Source organism: Lynx canadensis, chromosome E1 (genome assembly GCF_007474595.2).
Source record: "Lynx canadensis isolate LIC74 chromosome E1, mLynCan4.pri.v2, whole genome shotgun sequence".
NCBI classification, from domain to species: domain Eukaryota; kingdom Metazoa; phylum Chordata; class Mammalia; order Carnivora; family Felidae; genus Lynx; species Lynx canadensis.
In genome coordinates, this window is record NC_044316.2 from 49,174,999 (window position 1) to 49,192,196 (window position 17,198).

The 17,198-nt window shown below is 42.1% G+C and overlaps 1 protein-coding gene across 1 annotated transcript in view; it reads right to left on the reverse strand.

Moving 5' to 3' along the window:
• The window catches only part of ABCA8 (ATP binding cassette subfamily A member 8), a 75,102-nt gene that overhangs the window by 7,871 nt on the left and 50,033 nt on the right, over positions 1-17,198 (reverse strand). Inside the window, exons 23-31 of the mRNA XM_030296096.2 lie at positions 15,951-16,058; positions 10,309-10,482; positions 9,876-9,989; positions 7,553-7,675; positions 6,632-6,697; positions 6,088-6,179; positions 4,322-4,442; positions 3,103-3,220; positions 2,327-2,418 (exon numbers count right to left, since the gene is read on the reverse strand). Coding sequence (XP_030151956.1) covers positions 2,327-2,418; positions 3,103-3,220; positions 4,322-4,442; positions 6,088-6,179; positions 6,632-6,697; positions 7,553-7,675; positions 9,876-9,989; positions 10,309-10,482; positions 15,951-16,058 — 1,008 coding nt within the window. The remainder of the gene's footprint in view (positions 1-2,326; positions 2,419-3,102; positions 3,221-4,321; positions 4,443-6,087; positions 6,180-6,631; positions 6,698-7,552; positions 7,676-9,875; positions 9,990-10,308; positions 10,483-15,950; positions 16,059-17,198) is intronic.

The window sequence follows — 17,198 nt, forward strand, 5'->3', positions numbered from 1 at the left end:
TTAAAGTTTATTTATTTATTTATTTGGAGAGCATGGGAGAGCGAGAGCAGGGAAGGGGCAGAGAGAGAGGGAGAAAGAATCCCAGGCAGGTTCCGCACTGTCAGCACAGAGCCTGATGCGGAGCTCGAACCCATGAACCACGAGATCATGACCTGAGCTGAAATCAAGAGTCGGATGCTTAACTGAGCCACCCAGGCGCCCCTATCCTTTTTAAGTAATCTCTACACCCAACGTGGGGCTCGAACTCACAACCTGAGATCAAGAGTTGCACGCTCTACCGACTGAGCCAGCCAGGTGCCCCAGAACGTACCTACCTTTGAAAATATTTCATCGCCATGTATCTATGAACAGTTACTTCCTCCTTTTGTACTCATGTGTGATGAGAAATAAAATAATGATTTAGGGTCCAGGTGGTGACTGAACTGAAGCGTGGTCTCAACTGAAGGAGTCCAGTTAGAGTTGACCAAGCCACCAACCTCCCTGAGTGGCCCCCTTCAGACACCTGCTCTCAGCTCGGCTTCAGAGGGATTGTGGATATGTTTTCTCTTCCGTCTTTAGTGGGTTGTCAATCACTTTACAGGAGGTCTTTTCCCTCCAGGCTGACCACCAACCCCTTTCCCACAGTGCAATCCCCTAGACCTCTGCGTTATATTCTGTTCTCCACAACCCCGGACATACTTTCCAAAGGAGCGAGCTCTTAAAGTTTTCTTTTTTTCTGCCAAGGAGTTTGGGGGGAAATGTTTTCTCTATACATCATGTTGTCTCTCTCTTTGATAAATCTGAGCCCCTTTGTTTTTTCAGACCACTTTATACGGTTCAATTGCATGTACAATTCAAGTTGACTTCATATCCCTCAACTTTGAACCATTCCTTACAAATACTCCCAAGAAATAGTGGATCTGTACAAAAATATACGTTCCAGTGTCCAAGCATGTTGTGTAGGACAATGAATATAATTACTTAATAAAGGTGTTGTTTTTTTTTTTAACATTTTAATTCGATGTTAAAGCATTACATGCAGGGAAAACAATGTTCATTGAATGTGCAAATCCTGTATGTCTACTATATTTCAATTTAAAAAAGTCTAAAACAGGGGCACCTCGGATGGCTCAGCCGGTTGGGCATCTGACTTGGGCTAAGGTCATGATCTCGCGGTTTGTGGGTTCAAGCCCCATATAGGGCTCATTGCTGTCAGCGCAGAGCCCTCTTGGGATCCTCTGTCCCTCCCCTGCTCGTGCTCTCTCAAAAATAAATAAAACATGAAAAATAAATACATAAAAATTTTAAAACTCTAAAACAAAAAAGTAACGCGTTATACTGCACTCACTGTTAGTAAATGGAAGCAAATAGTTGGTCAAGAAAAACAAAGTGTGAGGGGTGCCTGGGTGGCGCAGTCGGTTAAGCGTCCGACTTCAGCCAGGTCACGATCTTGCGGTCCGTGAGTTTGAGCCCTGCGTTGGGCTCTGGGCTGATGGCTCAGAGCCTGGAGCCTGTTTCTGATTCTGTGTCTCCCTCTCTCTCTGTCCCTCCCCTGTTCATGCTCTGTCTCTCTCTGTCCCCAAAAAAATAAATAAACGTTGAAAAAAAAAATTAAAAAAAAAGAAAGAAAGAAAAACAAAGTGCGAATGCGTGTGTTTTATGGTATTGTAAATAAGACTTGTACGGATTCTGATATTGATTTCTGATCGGATACTGAACATTCCCTCTAAATGTCTTTGAAGGCATAAGTAATTGCTCCCTGGCAGCAATTAATTTTTCTGTGTATGAACACGTTAATTTGTGAATGTATTATTCTGCTACTTTACTTCAGTCATCTAATGATTAAATGATATTTGCTGTTTACAAAGTTTTAACATCTTATAAATTAAAAAAATTAAAATCAAAATTAAATGATATTTGCTGTTTACAAAGTTTTAACATCTTATAAATTAAAAAAAAATTAATGTTTGTTTATTTTTGGGAGAGAGAGACAGAAGGCAAGCAGGGGGAGGGCAGATAGAGAGGGAGACACAGAATCTACAGCAGGCTCCAGGCTCTGAGCCGTCAGCACGGAGCGTGATGCGGGGCTCGAACTCACGAGATCGTGACCCGAGCCAAAGTCGGATACTTAATCGACTGAGCCACCCACGCGCCCCAACATCTTATAAATTTATTAGCATAATTATATTATAATTATAACATATTATAATTATATAAAACATAATAAATTATAATTATATGTGGTATATAACCATATTATAATTATATTAAAATATGATACATTAAAATATATCATAGTTATAATATGTATTAAAATTAATGTAAATTATTAGCCTAATTCACTTACCTGTCCAGCAGTTGGTTTTGTGTCTCCAGTTATCACCTTAATGGATGTACTTTTACCAGCTCCATTGTGTCCTAATAATCCTAAAACCTCACCTGAAAAAAAATGGTTACACTTAATATTGACTTTCTCTCTCAAAATAAATAAATAAACAAAAAAAATAAAAAAAAATGTAACAGAGTCTGAAGTCTTGCCATGTGTCAAGTATCATGCTATGTGCTTTATACACAGTATCTCATGGACTTGTCAACCCTGAGAAGTTGTTACCATAATCCCTTCTTACGTATCTGGGGCCGGCTCTCAGAGATTAGGTTAGCTGCCCACGGTCACACTGATAGGAAGGGGTAAAGCCACTCCTGGAAACCAGCGTGTCATACTCTTGTCTCCTGCGACCCTAAGCACTCCAGGATAATGACACAAAATTAGGTCATCTGACAGCTGCTGGTCAGATCTTCTGACTGGATGGGTACAACCCCAGTTAGTTCTCTTGTGAAGAAGAACACTAGGAAATCAATCATATTCATTACATAGAAATGTCACAGCTCCAGTGGTTCATTTTAATAGACTGCTCATGGTTTCCATGTAGATGTGACTGTGCCCCATCTGTGGGGTGAGTTAATTGATTTCACTTAGAAATGGAACAGGTCCAAGGAGCTGTCACAGTCACCTGCTGATGAGTCTGTGTGTGAAACCAAGAGGTGATGCATCAGATTCTCATCAGGAACCATAAAGCTAATGAGGGCCCCAAGCCAACAGGGGATGAGCCATTGGGGGCAAACCTTTTCTAACACAGAAAGAGACATTTCTCGTGGCTATTTTCTTCTTCCTCTTGGAAAAGCAGTGCTTCCTCTTCTCTGCATACTCCTTGCGTAGACAGCTGGCAATAATGACCGGTCTCTGTAAATAACAAATAAATCACATCAGACCTTAATTCTCTCTGTTAACTTTGATTTTTTTTTTTTTTAACGTTTATTTATTTTTGGGACAGAGAGAGACAGAGCTTGAATGGGGGAGGGGCAGAGAGAGAGGGAGACACAGAATCGGAAGCAGGCTCCAGGCTCCGAGCCATCAGCCCAGAGCCTGACGCGGGGCTCGAACTCACGGACCGCGAGATCGTGACCTGAGCTGAAGTCGGACGCTCAACCGACTGAGCCACCCAGGCGCCCCTCTCTGTTAACTTTGAAGAAACTCTGTCTTCCCACTGGGTTGGTGCCTCATGGCACAAGCCACGCATCACAGAAGACCTTCTCCTAGGTGACATGTTTACTGGCCATTCTCCAATCCTAGTCCTTATTTTCGGTCATGTTAACCCCTGACAAAGGCAGTTACTCAGCAGCACGTTATTTTGTGCAGAACAGGAGCAAAGAAACTTGGAGAAGTACTGAGTCGTCCTTAAGCATCCAAATCAACAAGCTGTGGACCAGACTTTGCCTTGAAGTCTGCACCGTGCACTTTCTCCAAGAAGCAATGCCACCCTATCGCTTTATTCCGGTTCTAAAGTTCACTAGGTCTTTCTTGGCTTTCGCAATTTTAATTGTTCTCTACTTGTTCTTTAAACCGTGAATGACAGGGGCGCCTGGGTGGCGCAGTCGGTTAAGCGTCCGACTTCAGCTCAGGTCACGATCTCGCGGTCCGTGAGTTCGAGCCCCGCGTCAGGCTCTGGGCTGATGGCTCGGAGCCTGGAGCCTGTTTCCGATTCTGTGTCTCCCTCTCTCTCTGCCCCTCCCCCGTTCATGCTCTGTCTCTCTCTGTCCCAAAAAATAAAATAAAAAACGTTGAAAAAAAAAATTTAAACCGTGAATGACAAACTGAGGTGACATGACTCTTAATCTGCTTCTTGAGATGTAATCATATGACCACTTCCTAAGCTGGAGTTGTGGTCTTTGCCTGTATGTATTAGAGACACTCAAAATTCTGTGAGCATTAGACTCGTAGCCTGACCACTTTGACTGACAAATGTTTGTGGTTTCGACGGAATCATTACCACGTATGTTTTACCTCATCAAAGTTCGTGGAATTCAAGGCATCTGCTGTTCTCACTCTTTCCATTTGGACATCTTCATCCTCCCCTTCTGGATCTTCTGGATTTTGATACACGTTGTTGCTTCTTGGAGAAATTCTAGAGTCAAAAGCCACCCATTAATCACTGGTTGGCGGCTTCATTCTTGTATTCAGAATACTGCATTCTTTAAACCTGATGCTTTGAGTAGTAGGCTGGGTACTTAATAAATTGTCACACTCTCCTTTTAGTACCATGCCTCCTCCGCCCTTCCTCACCTTATTCCTGTCCATGGTACTGCTATATTTAGTGACCATTGCTTCTCACGTGTCTTTTGCTCTACTTACCTATGGGACGTTATTTTTTCATTATCGCTGGGCAACTTAGTATCTATTGTCTAACATAGGACTTTAGTATCCTAGTTTAGTGATGCAATTTTTCTAGAAACCCTATCTTTACCACCACCTCCATGTTGGCATTATTGCATTTCCATGGGGAGAATGAGTTGACATATCTGGAGTCAGGATGGTCTCAGAAAATACAAGTTCGATGCTTGGTCTCCTACTGAGCCTGGCCACTTCTTGGGAATATATATGTGCCAGATTCACTTTCTCCTCTATTTTAAGTCTGGTCCTTCATAGCTAGCCAGCTAGCTAGCTAGTTATGTCATTTTAGTCTCTCTTACCTCTGCCCTAATCCCACATACCGATCTTAGATTTCTTTTTTTTTTAAAGTATATTTATTTATTATTTATTTTGAGAGAGAGCATGAGCGGGGGAGGGGCAGAGAGAGAGGGAGAGACAGAATCCCAAGCAGGCTCCATGTTATCTGTGCAGAGCCCGAGTCGGGGCTCGAACTCATGAACCATGAGATCGTGACCTGAGCCAAAGCAAAGTGGGATGCTTAATTGACAGGGCCACCCAGGCGCCTCGACCTTAGATTTCCTAAAGGTCATCTTTTACCTTGTGAGTCACCCACTCAACTGTCTGTCATAGTTAAAGATGAAACCAAGGTGGCATGGAAGACAGGGAATAAGATGCTTATGGACGTGTCCTTGTATGCCACAAAGACAATCTCAGCTTCTAAGTCCCATTATGACCTGACCAGTCTGTCATCTACCAGCTGGGCTTCTCGGCACCACAGGAAAAGAGCATAATTATTGCGGTCTTTGGCTTATTCATCATTCTAGTCTTCCTCCCTAGACTGGTAGCATTCCTTCAACTACCAATCTATTTAAACTGATTGTTGTTTAAACTGAACCAGCGGCGGAGCCCCTGGGTGGCTCGGGTGGTTAAGCACCTGGCTTCTGATTTCAGTTCAGGTCATGATCTCGCTGGTTCATGAGTTTGAATCCTGCATCAAGCTCTGTGCTGACAGTGCAGATCCTACTTGGGGTTCTCTCTCCCTCTCACCCTCTGCCCCTCCCCTGCTCGTTGTTTCTGTCTCTCTCTCTCTCTCTCAAAATAAAGAAATAAACATTAAAAAGCAAACAAAAAAACCTGAATTAGCAGCATATAACTTTTCCCACCCTCTCTACTTCACATCATGTCAGACAGAGCCCTTAACAGTGAGTGTTTCAGATCTCTTTTCCTCCTCTACTTATAATCCTCTGATTTAGGTACTCAGATCTCTATATTTTGTCTTGGCATATAGCTGCGACCCCAGCCTGTTCCAGGACTTGGCCGTTCTTTGCTAAATCGTTACTTTATGCATGAAAAAAATTAACCACTGATAAATGAAAGAATCCAATTTGATTTCTCCCAACCTAAAGAAAGGATCTTTCCTCATTGACGTCTTTCCGAACTTCCATTCCAGACACCGAAGAATAAAAAGGAAGATGATAAAATGAAGGAAAGGCTAGGAATAAAGAGAGAGATGCATGGTTAGAAGCACTCAAAGAGAAATGTTTCACATCAGAAGTGAACTAGGAATGGTCGGACTTCTCTAAAGGTATGGTTGGAAAAACCATTTCAAATTTCCAATAATCTATTTGTCAAATTGTGCCACTATCAAGTTCATTTTCAATCTTGTTTATGGAAACATTAGAAGCAAATACAATTAGCTAATACCATTACTTTATGTCATTTCGTCTAAATACTGGTATAGTGTTTTCAAAATTTGGGAAGCATATTATCTAATCAGTGAGTCTTTATAGAAAAATTTGTTCCATATTTTACTAATATTTTATCTCCATGGGCTACACATACCCATATATCTACCTTAATAAAAAGCTTCACCCTGTATACAGGAATTAAAATATAGTTCGTATAGGAAAAGACAACAATTTTGAAAAACAGGTGTGTTCTTACAATTAAGAATACCAGAAATGGCTCTGCACTTGTTGGTTCTTGAGTCCAAAGAGAAGACTCGACTTGCTGCAAAAGGAAAAACAATGGTTACATAGGAAGGTTTTTGGTTTTGTGCATTTTTATCCATATAAACGTGAATTGGCCCACTGAACAGCCCTACTGGTATGTCCCCTGATTTTGCCATGAGTATTGGGTAGGTGTCCCTTCCAAAATGTGTATCAAAGGGTTGTATTCCTTCCTCCCAAGGTCTAAGAGGCACTGTGTTTTTATTTGAAGCAATAGGATTTAGCAAGTACTCACCACCTGGTGAGAGGAACTTGGGCATGTGTTAGCCTCTCCAAGGAAGGAGAGAGAAACAGGGTTTATCCTTATCCCGCAGAGCTTCACACACCTTCCTGTGCCCGTTGATCCTTCATAAGCCCCTCCCCTCCCCCTCCCTTCCCTTCCCCTCCCCTCCCCTCCCCCCCTCTCCTCCCTTCTCCTCCCCTTCCATTCTCTTCCCTTCCCTTTCCCCATCTTCACGCATGCACTGTATCTTTCTTCCTTTTGTAGAAGTTGATTAGCTAGAAGAAAAGGATTTTATTCCTATGGAGTGCCTCTCCAGAATCGCAAGATCCCAAAGATCAGGGGTATTTCATTTGCCTTCTTCTAAAGCTGAGCATGCCTACGAGTACATAGAGACTGCTCTGTTTCCCACCACCTGTTACCCCCCCTCCCCATGCACGGACCAGGGGCAGGTTTTCTAATGCAGTTCAGCTGGAGCACATGGGCCTATCTGGGAGGAATTCAGCTGGTATCCATGCGGTAGAAATATTTCAATGTCATGTATACTCAACATGATGTAGAACCTCAACCCCCAGCATAGCATTCACAATTGGCCAAGAGTTCTAGGACACTGGGGCAGATGGTGGCACTACTTACGTAAAGAAACAAGAACATGCAGCCAGTTAAAGTGGCTTGTGGTATTAAAAAGGTGATGTAATACAGCACACCATATCCAAAGTAATCCAATAGCATAAATAAAAACAAAGAGAAGGTGGCGATCTAAAGAAGATAACAGACATGCATATTAACACTTCGAATTTCAACATATATTCCAAATTGAGATGGCTCATCTTGAAGATAACCCTAATTTCAGCCCCAGCTTCAGAAACCCAACTGAAATCAGCATTATTGCTACTGACCTGTTCTCTTAGTGACTTAGCCAAATTCCTTTCACCTAGAGTATCATGAGTGAGACACGACTGGATAAATCTAACGTATGGAATATTTTCGTTACGGAAAAGGAAAAAAGTTGGCCTTCTTTTCGGAGGTAAAACGGGTAGAAAAGCAATGATCATGGGGAACACAAACTGATATCTAGTAGGAATGACATAACAACAACAGAGAGAGAGAGAGACTTCTGTTAGTTATACTGATGGAGAAACAGAGGCACAGAAAAACCCAGAGTGACTTCAGGAGAATTCAGTAGAATTCAGGGATAAGAGATGGTGAGAGGTCCAACAAAGACATTCAGACTTTTTCTTCTAAAACACTGCAATGATAAAAGGTCCCTAAAAGTTTTTGTACTTCCGGCTTCTTTGTGTTACAAGCTACCATTTTTATGGTACTGGGCATGTTCCTCCTAAAAGTATATTTCGGATCACATTTCATGTCTACACTAGAAGCTTCCATAGCTTCCCACAGCCTGTAGAATCAATTCTGGAGCACATCACCAAAGGCCAGCATGGTTCCAACCAATATTTTTACCATAACTAAGGCCACGCCCATGCTGCGAGGTGTTTTCTTCCCTTCCCTAAGCCAGATTATTACCAGTTCTTAGGATAAGCCTGGACTTTCTCCCCTCTGGGTTTCTCTTTCTTCACTGCATCATTCTTCTTCAGCTAGTAAAATCTTATTCTCCAGGTTTCAATTCCTAAAGGAAATTTCTGCTCTCATTTTCACAAGTTAATCTTTCCCTTCTCTGGTTTTCATAGAGGCAATCTTTTAAAAAGAGATCATCTTTAGTATAGTAAAAGAAGTCTGAGCTGCTGTTTGTCATTTGATTTTAGCTAATGCCAAGGATTTTAGTGCTCATTTAACAGACCTATGCCCATCATGAAATAGACAAAATATGAATTCCTTTAAAATACCTTGGAATTTTGTCAAAAGTGGTTATTACGAAAACCCTAAAAAAAGGCAATAAATAAAAATTTGTAAATTAAAAAAAAAGAGAGATCATCTTTTCCTTGTCACTTTGTTCTCGTAAGTGGCTGTTTACTTCTCTTTTACCCTCTGAGTGCCCTTTCAGGGTTGAAACTATTTTTTATTTATTATCAGTCTTACTTTTTGACATATTGTTGGAAGGCAACTAATACACATTTTTTTAAAGCTGATTTATTTATTTTGAGATAGAGAGAGTGAGCAGGGGAGGGGCAGAGAGAGAAAGAGAGACAGAGAATCACTAAGAGTGCAGAGCCTGACATTGGGCTCAAATTCACGAACTGTGAGATCATGACCTGAGCCGAAATCAAGAATGGGACGCTTAACTGACTGAGCTACCCAGGTGTCCTGAAGTCAACTAGTATTTGTTGAATTAATAATTTACTTTTTGGCAGCCAGAATGACAGGAAATTAGAATAGGTAATAGGAGATAACATGTACTTTTCCTTCCTAATTTAGATAAAATAAATGTTGCTTTTGTGGAATTAATTCTAGTAGAATTTGGAGAAGCAGTTTCTAGTTTTAACCAGGCTAGCAACAACATTCGTAATCTAGTGGAGGTCTGTGGGCTTCTTTGTTTTTCAGTAACGAAGATACAAATGGGTTCCTGGTTTCCTTCTAGCAAATACTTTATGGTTCTAGAAACAATTTGGCTACTTTTAAAAGAGAGGAGGGTAGGGGTGCCTGCGTGGCTCAGTTGGTTAAGTGTCTTGACTTCGGCTCAGGTCACGATCTCACGGTTTGTGAGTTCGAGCCCCGTGTTGGGCTCTGTGCTGACGGCGTGGAGCCTGGTGTCTGCTTTGGATTCTGTGTCTCCCTCTCTCTCTGCCGCCCTCCCCCTGCTCTCTCTCAAAAATAAACATTAAAAAGAGAGAGAGAGAGAGAGACAAGGATAGAAATTAGGAAGAGAAAAACATGCAGAGTTTGAAAAGGATCATGCATACGGAAAACAAAATATTTTAGATTATGATATTAATTTATCATTCTACTGAGGGCAAACTTTAAGTACTGGCTCAGAATTGTACACAAAAAATATACTTACCATAAAGAAGGAAAAAGACCAAATGCCACTATTTTTCCTCCCCTTGCGAAAAATGAACGAAATCACGTATGTCAAGAAGATAAGTGAGAAGGCATAGCCAATAGAACAGGGGATCTGAAATCAACAGGAATGTGACGTTCAGTCAAAGGCAAATGCCATCCGAGAAACCCCTTGCGAAAAATGAACGAAATCACGTATGTCAAGAAGATAAGTGAGAAGGCATAGCCAATAGAACAGGGGATCTGAAATCAACAGGAATGTGACGTTCAGTCAAAGGCAAATGCCATCCGAGAAACACATCAGGAGCCAAAAGAGTGTTGTAGCACAGAGTTTTACAGCGATTTAATTTATGACAATACAAATATCATTTGCATCTTCAATTTTTTTCATGAAATCATTCAACGGTATTTGTTCTATGAATATCGTCACTTACTTGTATAGTCTGATTTACAGTTACAAACGCAGAATCTTCGAAGTTTAAGCCGTAGTCTAATAAATACATAAGAAGTAAGATCAGGGAGTACATTGGGACATCCACCAGCGCCTGCCCAAACCAGTAAGCAGAAGGGAAGAGGCCTGAAATCCGGAGCTGGGACTGAGCTTTGTTCTGATTACAAAACAGCAAAGACACAAACAGCTAGTTCAGTTGGAGCTTTCAGAAAACGTGGATTATGTAAGAAAACATTTGATCAGAATTTTCCTTTGTAATAATTCTGCATCATGGCCAGAAGCATTATGGGGACCAAGGGATACGGATAGTTCCAAACACAGATGGTCAATTTGTTGCTTTCATTAACAATATTGATGTTCGTCACGCACCCAGTGGAAATACGTGTAAGAAGGTCCCAGTGTAATTAAGGTATTAACACTGCAGTAAACAAAACAGTGATTAACAGTCTATGGGAACAGGGTGGTTTATTTAAGCAGCTAGCCTTCCATCAGGGTGATTCTGCTTTGACTCACTGTGAAGTCTTGTGCTGTCTCTCTCTACACGTGTCTACATACATATAAAGATTATACATAAAATATTATGTTTTATTTACAATTATACATAAATACATAACACGATAGGTACCTTATATACATATGAAATGGCTTTATTCCTTTCATTCTAACTAAAGGATACATTAGGGTAGTTTTGGCATAGCACACATTCAAATATTTATTACCCATCCAAATATTTATGCACACGTACATGAATATTATTACATTCGTAAATACTACGTGTCTTGCATTCCTGCCCGTCCCTGAATAAGCATACTAAATTACATATTTTAAAACTACTTATCAAGTGATGAGGGGTTGGGCACCAATGAAGCAATCACAATAAACCGTTAAGCAATTTTGAATACGTTTCTTTTCTTTCAAAAATAGTTCATTTGCTGATGGTCTCTGGTTGGCTAAAATAGGCCCCTGTCAGAGATGGAATTTGACCTAAGGATGCGTGTCAAAATCTCTGAGCACCGGCCCAGTCAGTTGGCACGACTGAAAAGGATTTGGCGATGGACGGATCTGTGGTGAAGCCCGGAGAGGGGTGAATGGTGGTTTTAGGTTACTGACCGAGTGAGTGCCCAGCACTGCCAGCTCTGGAGGGCAGGAAATGCGGAAAGGGGGTACCCGTTCAACAAGATCATAAATTCAGCTTTGGAGATGTGGTTAAGTTGGAGAGTCTGTGATTCTCCCAGTGGCAACCCCGGAGAAGGGAGTTTGGATCCGCACTGGAGGTAACATGAGAAATTAGAGATCTTGGGGTGCCTGGGTGACCCCGTCAGTTAAGCGTCTGACTCTTGATTTCGGCTCCGGTCATGATCCTACGGCGGTGGGACTGGCCCTGCACTGGGCTCTGTGCTGATAGCACTGGGCCTGCTTGGGATTCTCTCTCTTCTCTCTGTCCCCTCCCCCCCACCCCCGCATAGGCACACTCTTTCTCTCTCTCTCTCAAACTAAAAAAAAAAAAAAAAAAAAAAAAAAGAAGAAGAAAGAAATTAGAGATCAAGTCTGTTGAGTGATGGGTAGGTAAAAGGGGTTTGAAGCCATAAGGTTAGATGAGTTTGCCTAGGACAGAATGACATCAAGAATGATGAGAGAGCCTGGGACTGAGATGTAAGGAGTTCAGAATTTAGAGACAATGGAGAAGAATGAGGAGTTCCAAAGGAGACAGACAGTGGCCAAAGGGTTGGGAGGAACATGGTGGGATTGAGGCGTTTCACAGACCAGAGAAAGAAAATGTCCGCATTTCCTACGGGAGGCATTTTTTTTTTTAAGTTTATTTACTTATTTTGAGAGGGAGAGAGAGAGACAGAGAGAATGAGTCCCAAGCAGGCTCTGTTCAGGGCAGAGCCCGATGTGGGGCTTCCATCCCACGAAACGGGAGATCAGGACCTGAGCCGATACCAAGAGTCTCAGGCTTAACTGACTGAGCCACCCAGGTGCCCCTGGGAGTCATTTTAAGTTAGGACAATGTTAAGTACAAGATGCCTGACAGTTACCTCAGGCCAGCAAATGGTGTTTCCCAAGATTCCCCGGACCTTCTACACTAGGAAGAGAACAGGACAGACAGCGCTCCCTTCCCTCGGACAACAGAATCACTTTGGAGAGGAACAGATCAAGATCCTTATGCAGGGTCACTCTGTGCAGTCAAGTTACAAAAATGGAGAGATTAAAAGACATTCTATTGAGATTTGCAAGTAAAGCTAACGCGAGTTGGCCTGGGTTGATGAGTCCTATGAATCCATCCCCCCATGACTGCCACTCAAAATCTGTCTCTACTCCAGAACTACTGAATCAGTCTTCATCTTAAAAGATGCTCCAAATATCTTGGGGCGCCTGGGTGGCACAGTCGGTTAAGCGTCCAACTTCAGCCAGGTCACGATCTCGCGGTCCGTGAGTTCGAGCCCCGCGTCGGGCTCTGGGCTGATGGCTCGGAGCCTGGAGCCTGTTTCCGATTCTGTGTCTCCCTCTCTCTCTGCCCCTCCCCCGTTCATGCTTTGTCTCTCTCTGTCCCAAAAATAAATAAAAAGCGTTGAAAAAAAAATTAAAAAAAAAAAAAAACCAAATATCTGTAGATACATCAAAAATTCATGGCAATTAACGAAAGAGTGTCCGTGAATGAAAATGTATAGTCAGGGGCGCCTGGGTGGCGCAGTCGGTTAAGCGTCCGACTTCAGCCAGGTCACGATCTCGCGGTCCGTGAGTTCGAGCCCCGCGTCGGGCTCTGGGCTGATGGCTCAGAGCCTGGAGCCTGTTTCCGATTCTGTGTCTCCCTCTCTCTCTGCCCCTCCCCCGTTCATGCTCTGTCTGTCTCTGTCCCAAAAATAAATAAACGTTGAAAAAAAAAAATTAAAAAAAAAATAAAAAAAAAAAGAAAATGTATAGTCAGTTAAACAAATTTTTTTTGTTCTCACGTTTTCAACATACCATGTTCCTTTATTTCAATTCTCTCTAACTTTTTTGAAATGTGATTTTGAAACCATAAAAAATGTCTCTATGAAGTATTCAGTTGCGTGGGGTTTGACACATGTATGGATTCCTGTATCACAATCATAATCAGAGTATAGAGCATTTACATTGCCCCCCCCCCCCAATTTCCCATGCTCCTTTGCAGTTAATAGCCTTTATCAGGGGTTACAAGAAACCACAGGTCTCCTTTCTGTCACTGCGAATTTATTTTACCTTTCCGAGAATTTCATATAAATGAAATCATTCAGTATTTACTCTTTCCTGTCTTCATTGCCTCAGTGTAATGGTTGTGACCCGTATCCATGCTGATGCATTTATCAGTTGTTCCTTCTTTTGTACTGCTCAGTAACATCCCCTGGTTTGGCCACCCAAGGATTTCTATCAATTCACAGCTTGATGGAAATCTGGGCTGTTTCAGAGAGTTGGCTATCATGAATAAAGCTGCCAAGAACGTGAATGTACCAGTCTGTATGTGGAAAGAGGTTTTCTTTTCTCCCAGGTAAATACTTAGGAGAGACATTCCGGGCCACACCATAAGTGTATTTTTCACTTTGTAAGACAGTGCCGAATGGCTTAGCAAAGTGACTGTGCATTTTATGTTCCTGCCGATGACGCATTACAGTTCCAGTTTCTCCATATCCTCCCAAACGTGATATTTTCAGTCATGTTCATTTACTCATTTTCGTTCGTGTGTAGAGCTATCTCATGGGGGCTCTTTTCCTGATTACCCATGATATTAGCCATCTTTTCATGGGCGCATTTTCCTTCCACATATCTTCAGTGAAGTATTTGTTCAAATATTTTGCCCATCTTTAAAATTTAGGCTATCTTTTACTACTGAGCTGTAAGAGTTTTTTATCTTCTTAGTACAAAATTTTTTTTTTTTTTTAATATGGAATGCTTCACAAATTTTTGTCTTTTCCTTGTGCAGGGACCACGCAACCCTCCAATTTTCGTTTATGTGCGATACAAATCTTTTGTTAGATGTACGAGTGTTGTGGATATTTTTTCTTCCCAGCCCGAAGCTTTTTATTTTCTTATTGGTGCTTTACAAAGAGCAAAGGGTTTTAACTTTGACGAATTTCAAGTTCTCATCTTCCTTTATGGTATATATGCTCATTCTGCCCCATCTAAGCAAGAAATAATTGCTTACCACAAAACCGACGATTCATTTCAAATAAAATCTGTGTATGGTGGGGGGTGAGTGTTGAGAACACTATTTTTTTTCCTCATACCAATATCAAGTCGTTCCGGTACAATTTGCTGAATTCTCTGGCAGATTTTACTGAAAATCAACTGATAATCTCTGAAATGTCTATTTTGTTTCCTACGCCTATATGACTATCCTAAATAAATACAACACATTCTTCACTCCTATAACTTTGTAGTAAGCCTTGAGGGCAGAAACACAACCCTTCCAACTTTGTTTTTTCTTTTCTTTTTTTTTTTTTTTTTTCAACGTTTATTTATTTTGGGACAGAGAGAGACAGAGCATGAATGGGGGAGGGGCAGAGAGAGAGGGAGACACAGAATCGGAAACAGGCTCCAGGTTCTGAGCTGTCAGCACAGAGCCAGAAGCAGGGCTCAAACCCATGAGCTGTGAGATCGTGATCTGAGCTGAAGTAGGACGCTTAACCGACTGAGCCACCCAGGCGCCCCTCACTTGGTACTTTCTGAGATAAGCAGGGCCGGTATTATCCCCATTTTTTCCGGCATAGGGTCTGCTGTATTTAAGCTTTGTTGAAACTTGGGTATATATCAGGTTCTGTGCACTGGAGAATCAGTGAATAAAACACATTCATTCTGAGTGGAAATGTATTTAAATGATTAACTTTTATGTAATGCATGAGTGTTACTTTAGCAATATTTCCGAAGATAAGAGCAAACACTAAAGAACTGGGCTTTTTTTTTTTTTTAATTTTTTTTTTCAACGTTTATTTATTTTTGGGACAGAGAGAGACAGAGCACGAACGGGCGAGGGGCAGAGAGAGAGGGAGACACAGAATCGGAGACGGGCTCCAGGCTCCGAGCCGTCAGCCCAGAGCCCGACGCGGGGCTCGGACTCCCGGACCGCGAGGTCGTGACCTGGCTGAAGTCGGACGCTTAACCGGCTGCGCCGCCCAGGCGCCCCTGGTTTTTCTTTTTCAAATTTATTTGGTCTGTTCTAGGTGCTGCACATCCATGCAACTTTTAGAATCTTCTCTATCTGTAACCTCTTTATTTATCTCTGCATTTATAAAGACATCAAAAAGAATTTTTGTATCTTAGGATTTATTGCTGAATTGGCTGCTCTATGAAGCATGTATAAATGGACGGGAGGGTGGTACCTGTGTAGCTCAGTCGGTGAAGCATCCGACTTCAGCTCACGTCACGATCTCACGGTTCATGAGTTCAAGCCCTACATCGGGCTCTCCGCTGTCAGCATGGAGCCCGTTTTGGATCCTCTGTCTCCTCTCTCTCTGCCCCTCCCCTGCTCGTATGCTCTCTCTCTCAAAAATAAATAAGCATTTAAGAAATGTATAAATAGCCTTGTGAAAAGGCTTGTATAAAAGCCTTGTGGAAGGACTTTCACCTTCACCTTCTAGTTATACAAAGTAATGAAGTTTTCATTATTACCTTATAATCATCGAAGCTGCTCATTGCAATATAAGGAGTACAAGAGGATGCCAAAATCGTCCATAATATGGTATGTTCCCAAAATACAAACGAATTTCTCTCTGACTCCTGAAAATGCAAATATAACGAGCTGAGTAACAAATTCAAAATTTGCTTTCTGGAACACATTAAAAAAAAATATTAAACTGATGACATATACTCCCTCCTTAGGTCCCCACTGAGGTTCCCAAACTCTTTCATTTTCCATCCAATTATGCAGCATGACTCTTGGCTCTATACCCAATTACAGGGATAAGGAAAGTGACTCCAAGCATGAGACTGAACTGGTAAGTATTACACCGTTGGGAAACAAAAGAGGGGTGAGATTTTACATTTTCTTATTTTAGGATTCTACGTTTTTTTTTTTTAATTTTTTTTATTTTTTTTTATTTTGGGACAGAGAGAGACAGAGCATGAACGGGGGAGGGGCAGAGAGAGAGGGAGACACAGAATCGGAAACAGGCTCCAGGCTCCGAGCCGTCAGCCCAGAGCCCGACGCGGGGCTCGAACTCACGGACCGCGAGATCGTGACCTGGCTGAAGTCGGACGCTTAACCGACTGCGCCACCCAGGCGCCCTTATTTTAGGATTCTAAAATGTATTCTGATGTGAAAACAGTAAATAAGGACAAGTCACAGTTGGAACATTTCATTTTTCACGGGTATTTAATTACGTCAAATGCGACAGCCTGACTCAAAAATCCTCTCGGATGTTCTGCGGGCACAGTGATGCTAAGTGTCGTTCTAGGTACACCGTGAGACCAGAAAAATATTGGTTGAGGCTTCCAAAGTAGAGATAAAGTACAGTACTAGAAAGGGAGGTGGAATCTCCATGAAAAACCTTGGCACTTGCTCGCACACAATGTTGCTCCTGTTTGGAAGAGTCTTTAGCGACAGAAGATGCGCTGACTGCCCTGAAAACAGTTCCCACGTTACTTTCGTGATCCACAAAGGTATTTAGTTACACATTGCTGAGAAAAGTTATAACCAGGGGTGTCTGGGTGGCTCAGTTGGTTGGGCAGCCAACTTCAGCTCAGGTCATGATCTCATGGTCCATGAGTCTGTGAGTTCGAGCCCCGCACAGGGCTCTGTGCTGACAGCTTGGAGCCTGGAGCCTGCTTCGAGTTCTGTGTCTCCCTCTCTCTCTGCCCTTCCCATTCTCTCTCTCTCTCTCTCTCTCTCTCTCTCAGAAATAAACGTTAAAAAAAAAA